The 9,091-nt window shown below is 47.8% G+C and overlaps 2 protein-coding genes across 2 annotated transcripts; both read left to right on the forward strand.

Annotated features, from left to right (window-relative positions):
* Positions 1-3,178, forward strand: LOC144106961 (uncharacterized). The gene is made up of 2 exons (XM_077639926.1): positions 1-266; positions 324-3,178. Exons 1-2 carry the CDS (start codon positions 236-238, stop codon positions 2,618-2,620), a joined length of 2,328 nt encoding a protein of 775 aa, XP_077496052.1. The 5' UTR covers positions 1-235; the 3' UTR covers positions 2,621-3,178.
* A 4,124-nt stretch (positions 3,179-7,302) lies between these two features.
* LOC144106963 (uncharacterized) lies at positions 7,303-8,633 on the forward strand. The gene has a single exon (XM_077639929.1). The coding sequence runs from the start codon at positions 7,418-7,420 to the stop codon at positions 8,489-8,491; it is 1,074 nt and encodes a 357-aa protein (XP_077496055.1). The 5' UTR covers positions 7,303-7,417; the 3' UTR covers positions 8,492-8,633.
* Positions 8,634-9,091: the final 458 nt, after the last annotated feature.

Raw genomic sequence — 9,091 nt, forward strand, 5'->3', positions numbered from 1 at the left:
GTACGACTTTGAGCTGGGCGGCAGATCAAAAATAGGCGCCCGGATAACGGCCTTCGCTCTGTGGTGCCGACATTTTTCGTGATTAAGTTCAACAAAAAAATGCACATCCTCAGACTCCGGCTCATTGCGTTTACTCGCCAGTGGTATTGAGCGTCGACCAAGCAGAGAACAGCTCTCGGCTCATCCAGTCGCATTTGTTAGCAGCCGCTTAGTTGAGTCACATACCTGCCCTCGAATGGAAATAATTCGGCCAGAGACTTCTGCGAGTAAGTAGTTTTCATTCGCATGACTTTCTGAACTTAACCTTGTGATTTTGGCCGCAGCTGGTGGACTTCGCATTGAGAACACCATGAAAGCGGAGCTCCGGTCGGTGCCAACATCCCTCCGGTTTACTTCAACCCTCGTATTCCTGACCGCCATCCTCGCATCTGCAACTTCATATGTCGTTCCAAGTGCCGCCGAGGTGCCACGCTCATGCACAGAGAAGCAGTTCAAGTGCAGCATGGAAGACCAGTGCGTGGCATGGGCACAGCTCTGTGACGGAACTCAGCACTGCAGCGACGGGTCGGACGAAAATATCTGCAGCAACAACGTGACCTGCTCCGAAGGCGAGTACCGATGCAGAGGAGGTGGACCATGCATTCCGGCTACGTTGCGATGTGACGGCGACCAGGACTGCGCTGACGGTTCGGACGAACGTGATGACATATGCCTGAACACCGCCACAGAGACGTGTGCTGCAGACAAGTTCGCTTGTTCTAATTATATTCGCGGCAACTTTTGTGCACCTCTCTCTTGGAGGTGTGATGGGGAAACAGATTGCTTAGGCGGCTCGGACGAGCAGGATTGTACACACAGAACACGATGTACGGAAACTGAGTTTGCGTGCAAAGACAACAGCCGCTGCATCAGGAACGATTGGCATTGCGACGGCAACCACGACTGCTCGGACGGCTCGGACGAGCAATATTGCACTTGTGCAGAAACGGAGTTTGCCTGCCATAGCAAGAACCGCTGCATTCACCGAACCATGCGGTGCGATGGTCACCCCGACTGCTCAGACGGTTCGGACGAACTGAATTGCCCATTTTCAAGGACATGTTTGGAAACTGAGTTCAAGTGCATACGTTATGGCTTCTGCATTAATGCCACTTGGCGCTGCGACGGTGACCACGACTGCACAGACGGTTCGGACGAGCAGAACTGTGCATCTGGAATACGCTGTGAGGCAAACAGGTTCATATGCAAAGACAACAGCAAGTGCATCAGGAAAAACTGGTTGTGTGACGGGGACCGTGACTGCTTAGATGGGTCGGACGAGCAGAACTGCACCTTCTTAAAGAAGTGTGCCGAAACTGAGTTCTCATGTGTGGTCAATGGCCGCTTCATTAAAAGCACTTCGCGCTGCGACGGTTACCGCGACTGCACAGACGGTTCGGACGAGCAGAACTGTACATCAGGGCTACGCTGTGCGGAAGGCAAGTTCCCATGCAAAGACAACAGCAAATGCATCAGAGAAAACTGGCTGTGTGACGGGGACCTTGACTGTTTAGATGGGGCGGACGAGCAGAATTGCACCTCCGTAAACAGGTGCGCTGAAGATGAGTTCGCGTGCCAGAATACTAGGCACTGCATCAATGACGCCTGGCGCTGCGATGGTGACCCCGACTGCCCAGATGGGTCGGATGAGCATAACTGCACCTTCGTAAAGACCTGTCCGGGAACTCAGTTCGCGTGCCAGGATAATGGCGACTGCATCTTTAATTCTTGGAGGTGCGACGGTGAGCGCGACTGCTCAGACGGGTCGGACGAGCAGAACTGCACATCTGGAATACGCTGTGACGGAGGTAAGGTCCCGTGCAAAGACAACAGCAAATGCATCATGGAAAATTGGCTTTGTGACGGGGACCGCGACTGCTCGGATGGGTCGGACGAGCAGAACTGCACCTCCTTAAAGAAGTGTGCGGAAACTGAGTTCACGTGCATAGTTAATGGCCGCTGCATTAATGACACTTGGCGCTGCGACGGTGACCGGGACTGCTCCGACGGTTCGGACGAGCAGAACTGTACATCTGGAATACGGTGTGTGAGGGGCAAGTTCCCATGCAAAGACAACAGCAAATGCATCAGGGAAAACTGGCTGTGTGACGGGGACCGCGACTGCTCAGATGGGTCGGACGAGCAGAATTGCACATCGACGGCAACGTGCTCACACACGCAGTTCAGATGCGTCTCGCAAAACGAGGCCTTCGCTTGCATCGACAAAACGCGTGTCTGCGACGGACACAAAGACTGCGAGGACGGCTCCGACGAACCAGAGTCCTGCCAAAAGCAGGTGCTGGACTGTGAAGGGGATTTCTTCAGATGCAACAGCGGGACTTGCATTTCTAAGCAGTTGAAGTGCGACGGTCGATACGACTGCAATGATCGAAGCGATGAGATGGACTGCGGCGCAAAGGACAGCCGCGGATGCTCTGGCGACGAGTTTGCGTGTGCTTCTGGAGGTATTTGCATCCCTCGCCACTCTCACTGTGACCAGTGGAACGACTGCCCGGACGGCTCTGACGAGAACGGCTGCCCTAACGCGGAGAAGTTTAATTTCCTAAATAATTTCATCTGAGAATAATTAGCGAGGCTCAGCATTCGTATTTGTATCGTTCTTTGCATGAGTCTCCAAAGGAGAAGCAATTTTTTTTCAGTTCATATGGGGTTATGTTTATTCTGGATAGGAGCTCTCATGGGTACATGGCGCTGAATGGACAAAGACAAAGGGGAATCGTGAACTGTTGCAGAAAAGCTGAAGGTTCCATCTCTTCACATGTCCTCGTCGTAGAGACCGTGTGAATATCAGAGAAGCGCTTTTGCGAAGGCAAACGGGAAACGCTTGCAGGACGCACGGTTTGTTGTTGAGCTGTGTTGCGCAAGTAAAAGGCATGGCTGGCTCATCAAAGCTCTAAAGATGGGTGCCGAAAAGTTTTTCAGTCAATAAAATATTACGGAGGCATTAAAATGTCCGCACGAAAGGCTCTAAATGTAGAAGAGTTTTTCCTTGAAGGTTTTAAAATGTGCAGTGCTTCCAATTACTTGTTTTGAAGGTCACATCCTGTAACGTAGTGCACTGTAGTATGTGGTTGAATGTTGTGCTTTTTATTAAGCTATTAAAGACTTCTCTATGTTATCGATGCGCCTAATATCTTTTACGAGCAAAAGATAGTACGTTTATTTCGTACTGCAGATGTTATTTATTATATACAATAAAGTGAAATACCTAGAGTAAATTAACGAATAACCATAGCGTGAGCCACAGCGAACAAATGTGAACTTGAAATTGTCTTTTGCAAGAAGTGATCGACGAAAATCTCCCTTTACCATTACTGCACTCAGCATACACAAAACACCACCAGAAATACGCGCGCGCGGTTATGAAATGGATAAACTCACTGTTAAAATGGTAAATTCTTGAAGCGAATTCCGGGTCGCGCTCTGCATTACTCTGAGGTAAGTTTTCGAGGCCTTTTCCTTCATATATTTTTAATTATATGTGGTGCCGTTTTACTACCTCATTTAGGATAGGTTAGGATAGGATAGGGTAGGAATAACTTTATTAAAATGCTGGCAACCGACGGTTTAACGCGTCGTGACGTTGGCCAATCGTCGACACGGGGCTATGCCCTACTCTGCACTACCGCAGTTCAGCCGGTTTGTGGTAGGTCGTGAGGCTTGTGCTTTTCGAGCGCATCCCGGGCCTGCTGGACAGCCCAACGTTGAGTGTACTTGTCTGTAGACTGTGCTGCAATCTTCATTTCTTTGGAGCATTGCCCCGATGCAAGAATCCCGATACAAATCCGTTTCAAGAATGTGCACAGGTACTGAGCATTGCCATAGGCAACGCTCCTCCATCCCTTTTCAAAAACCATTCAAGACACACAGCTATTTTGTTATAAATGAAAAAAAAACATTTATTGAAACAATACAGCGTGTGGGGTTTTAGTAGGGGAGGTAAATACGTTCTCCCTGCTTTAATACGGCTGAGCCATTCTAAATTAAACAAAAAGAGGACCCCTATGCCAGCGTCCCTTCTTTCAACCTTCTTCAGAATGAGTTCAGATATCTGCATGGTTAGTTTCCTCCCACGCGCGGTAGTGAGCATCGTTTGCACCATCATTTCCGTGTTTTTGTTGTTTTCTGTTTCCGTTTCCTTTTCGACTTCCTCAGTTTCTTTCCTGCATGCCGTCCGCCGGAACGGCTCCAGAGGGAAAGTTGTACGTCCTTTCGCCGCCACTCAGCAAATCTCTGCTCCCCTCTTTGTTTGTAGCCCACCCAAATTAATATTCATATAAGTTTTCAGAATTTCAGAAACGCGATTACCCACGGAGCTTTTGCTCAACAAATTTTGGCTTTTTCTACAAGTTAAGTGCACTGGAGAGGTTGGTTTGCCTCCAGGCTTCTAAAAAGTGCATGTATTTTATCGCCATGCATCCATAATTTGTTGGGCAACAGCACCGAAGGTTACCACGTTTCGAAACTTCTAAAGACTGATATTGATACTACTTAGTGTTGCACACCCCTGTCGATAATTAAGGAGACTAGAAGTAATAGTTACAAATATAACTATTGAATATTAGTTGACCGACCTGATAGTAAGCACATATTAGCTGTATTCTGATGTACTACACCGCTTTCATTGATATTCCGATAAAGGCGCTCATCCAACTTAAAAAGCATATTTCTAAAAATTGTGCAAAATCTTAGGTTAGACACCCTGTATGTGCGCTGCGCAGAATTCCTGAGTCGCTTGATACTTCGCGCGCCACTGCTCGAGCTAGCACAGTGCATGGGAAAAGCTTGTGAAGGCTACGATCAGAGCGTGGGAGCATGAGCGCCTGAAGGTAAGAGTACATGACGTTAAAGCTTCGAGCTGCGTAGCCACTGTGTTGTGCAGTGCAGTAGTTGCATTACATGACAACATGGACCGCCACTGTTGCAAGTCGTAATTTTTTCTCGCCTAAAACAAAAATTCCATCAATAAAAATCATCCGCCGTAAGTACAAACACATTACGTATGTAATGAGCCGCATTTTGCATCTTTACTTAAGCCACCCGAATATGGCTTATAAGGCTGACATGCCCAGCATTCTGGATAAGATCATGTTTGAGCGGGAGTCATTCATGAACGCATTTTTTTCATATAAAGTAATATTTCACTATAACAATCAATATATCTACAGATCAACCGACCGTAATGTCGATTTTTTTTCTATTAACGTTATTGCTATTGTCAAAAGCATTCTCCCTTGGTTTTCTATGGAAGTCTAACACGCACACACACTACTACACCCTACGTATATCCATGCAACACACTTGCTAGACTTCAACTAAAGTTTTACATGCACTCACATGCCATGTATAGACTTTAATCTCCACTCGCAAGTGTCCCGCCTCCCTGAAGCCTTGCATACGCTTGCATAGGTAATCCGTCTCTTTCTTTACCAATATTATGCGCGTTGCCCCTTGCACGCCTGTCGTCCGGCCTGTGAATTTCAATAGCTGCGGTTACCTCTCGTTCCTTTTGTTGCGTCCGAAGTGTACCAGAGAAGAGTCGCTAGACCAGGAAACAACATTTGAAATTGTCTGAATGCTTCGCCAATAAACTACCGCCGGCCATTAATAAACAACATTCTGGTGCTTCCTTACACTGTAATTTACCGGAACTTATACTCAACAATTCTGGACAAAAACATTTTTGAACGCAATTTTTTCATATCATGTAAGATTTCAATATATATATATATATATATATATATATATATATATATATATATATATATATATATATATATATATATATATATATATATATATATATATATAAAACATTCAGTATATTCGCAGATCACCCGACGGCAGTCTTGAATTTTTTGATCAACGTTTTTGTCATCGTCAAATCGGTTCCGTATTGGTTTTTTATGGCAGTCTTAACTGTTCGATGCGATCGATGGAAACACTCTAAAAGAAATATTTCACTGCATATCGGGAGAATGGACCATTAACTTCAATATTTCCACAAGAGTGTCTTACAATTTTGGAAATTTTCAAAATTTTTGTCCGAGAACATTGGACATGGATGCATAAATGAGAGGCCAAGGGAGCACTATTTCGCTTCAAGGATTCAATCACGTTGTCCTGGATTCTGCATCCACATGCGGTATAGCCTACGGATCACCGCGGCGGGTACACATCAGTGAGCCCTCAAGGCTAAGGATGGAAATCATTCCTCGCATTGAGTGGGCTTTCTGCAGGATTTGCTTTAATTCGATAGCGCTAGAAGCCTCGTGGGGGACAAAATATGTTGTTGGTTATACCCTTCGCCCTTGGCTGGAGAAAAGTGACGTCACAAGGCCGGCTAATTTCTATTGGCCGGAGGAAATTAACGTCACCAGAGCGAGTAATTCTTTTGGGTGGAGGAAAGCGACGACATCAGAGCGGAACTGACGCCACCAGAATGGAAGTGACGTCACATCTGATAAAGGCATCCTCCGATGCTATCGCATTACGAACACAAAGTAACTAGCTGTCCCTGTGAATTTGTTTAATTTTTGCTTGTTCAGGGCATATTTTATTGTACACCTCGGACAGGCTCCTGTGTTTTGTGGAGAGCGTGCTAACACATATATACTTCACAGGGGCGTGCGAACATGACCGCGTGCGCCCCACTGCCACCGCGCAGTGCAGTTCTCCACGGCGTAAAATGAAGTTGCCTTCTCTGAGTGAGGAAATGGCGTCACTGCCGTGAGGTGCAACAAACAATCGTTTCTGTATGCGGTGAGCAAAGGCCATAAACGCGTCAGCACTGCGCCGGGAGACCTGTTGTTGCGACTGCTCTTTCTACCAACATTTATTGAACGTGTGGTGAGGAAAGCGTCCGGCTTGCGGGGCGCTTCTCTCGTTCGCTTGAGCTCGAAACGCATGAACCTATTTTTCCAGTGTTGTTCGCCTTGCCGACTGCAGAAGATCGCACCAAGGTGCGTAGGACATCATTTCTTGCACTTCATCTGCGTGTCGCTTAATCTCTCAGGTTAGCGGAGCGCACTTAGGTCCCGTGCTTCCTTCAGTCCGGGCCAGTTAGACCCCCCATCTAAAATCCAAGCAAGTGAGGTGGCCTAGACTGAACGCGCTCGACTATCCTTGGCGTGAGACAAATGTGATTCCTTTGGTGCTGTCTTTTATCGTACCGTCGGACCTTTTGCTGAATGTGCGTGCAACATTGGGCCCCTTAGTAACTTGCCCTTCATCGAAGAACTTCAGAGTAGCTCTCAACTAGGCAATTGTCCGAAGACGCTCTGCTGAGTCTTACACGTCGCTTGAAAAGGGTGAAAGTGACCGGTACAAAGCTTCACAGTTGCGTGTTGACAGAACTATGCAAGACTCCAGGCCAGCTGTTTTATTCTTGAGCCTACTGTCGGTCCTGGTCTGCACTTCCGTACTAAGGACCACAGTTTCGCACTGCGTAACCACGACTTCAACGCCCCGACCTTGTCTGCCGGACGAGTTCAAGTGCACACTAAAGGGCAACTGCATCCCTATCATATTGCTGTGCGACGGCAAAGACGACTGCAGCGACGCTTCCGACGAGAAAAACTGCCTGCCTCCGAACTGTTCGCAAGAACAGTTTGCGTGTCGCAATGGTCAATGCATCCCGAGCTGGCGGCGCTGCGATGGACATCCCGACTGCGTGGACAGGTCGGACGAACGTGCGGGGACTTGTCCTCCAAAGATCTGCGACTCAGACCAATTCGCCTGCGGCGGACCATCCGGTGGCAGGTGTGTTCCCCTTAAATGGCTGTGCGACGGAGAGCAAGACTGTTCCGATGGCTCTGATGAGAATGGCTGCCCGAGGCGGCCATGTATGGAGGAGGAATTTGCGTGCCAAAACGGAGAGTGCATTTGGGACCAACTACAATGCGACGGCCTCGCCGACTGCAAGGACCACTCGGACGAAAGTGAGTTAGCTTGCAGGGCCCGTATTTGCAGGCCTGAAGAGTTTACGTGTGGGTCACTCAGCGACCGAAAATGCGTTCCCTTCAACTGGCGGTGCGACAGTGTCAACGATTGTACCGACGGTTCCGACGAAAAGAACTGCAGCAGTCCGGCTTGCTCGCACTCGGAGTTTCTGTGCGGAGATGGTCGCTGCATTCGGAACTCGCTCAAGTGCGACGGCGACGAAGACTGTCCCGATGGTTCCGACGAGAAAGGCTGCCAAGCGTCGACGTGCCCGCAGTCACAGTTCACTTGCGGAGATGGTCGTTGCATTTGGCAGGAATTCGTGTGTGATGAAGATGTTGACTGTCTAGACGGTTCCGACGAGAAAGACTGTGGGCCGACCTGCTCGCAGCTGGAATTTACCTGTGGCAATGGCACCTGCATATCTCTTATGTTAAAATGTGACGGCTGTAACGACTGTGAAGACGGGTCCGACGAGCAGGGTTGCTGAAGGAATGGGGATACGAAGTCATTAACGAGACATGCATGCTTCAATTTCTATACATATACGTAAGGGTCCATTGCGAGCCTCACCTAGAAGATTTTTGTACCTCAATCGTGAAGTTGGCGGATCCAAGAATGATGTGCTTAAGATATCGACAGCAGCTAAGGAAATTAAATTATGGCGATGACAACGATCCAGGTCCCGAAAAAAAAATTAGACAAGGCTTCAAGCCTGGAGCATAGATGGCAAGGTTTAACTAAGCCTCTGTGCTCTGTGTTGCTCACGCGAGCTGCTGCAACACGTTCACAAGACACGTTTACAAGGTTTGAGGGAGTAAAATGTCCGATGGCTTGTCAGGTTATCTTTTACGTTGAAAGTGGAGTGCTGGAGACAGCAGTTGCCCCTTTCTGTTGCCTTATGCGCGTGGACGCAGTAGTGGTGCTTGAAAGGTTTTTCAGACCACGTGTTCGAAAGCTATATTGGATAGGAAGATGGTGATGTGGAGACGCACTGGGCAGTTTTTGCAATCAGGTTCAATTATGATTACGTTAAGCGTAGATATCTATATAAATATTATTAGTTTGGAGCATAATCGAGTGATTTTCT

This window comes from Amblyomma americanum, chromosome 10 (assembly GCF_052857255.1).
Source record: "Amblyomma americanum isolate KBUSLIRL-KWMA chromosome 10, ASM5285725v1, whole genome shotgun sequence".
Lineage (NCBI taxonomy): Eukaryota > Metazoa > Arthropoda > Arachnida > Ixodida > Ixodidae > Amblyomma > Amblyomma americanum.

Coding starts and splice junctions, on each gene's coding strand:
- LOC144106961 (XM_077639926.1), top strand. CDS start 236: ATGGAAATAATTCGGCCAGAGACTTCTGCGA. Junction 267..323: donor TCGGCCAGAGACTTCTGCGA/GTAAGTAGTTTT, acceptor TTTTGGCCGCAG/CTGGTGGACTTCGCATTGAG.
- LOC144106963 (XM_077639929.1), top strand. CDS start 7,418: ATGCAAGACTCCAGGCCAGCTGTTTTATTCTTGAGCCTACTGTCGGTC.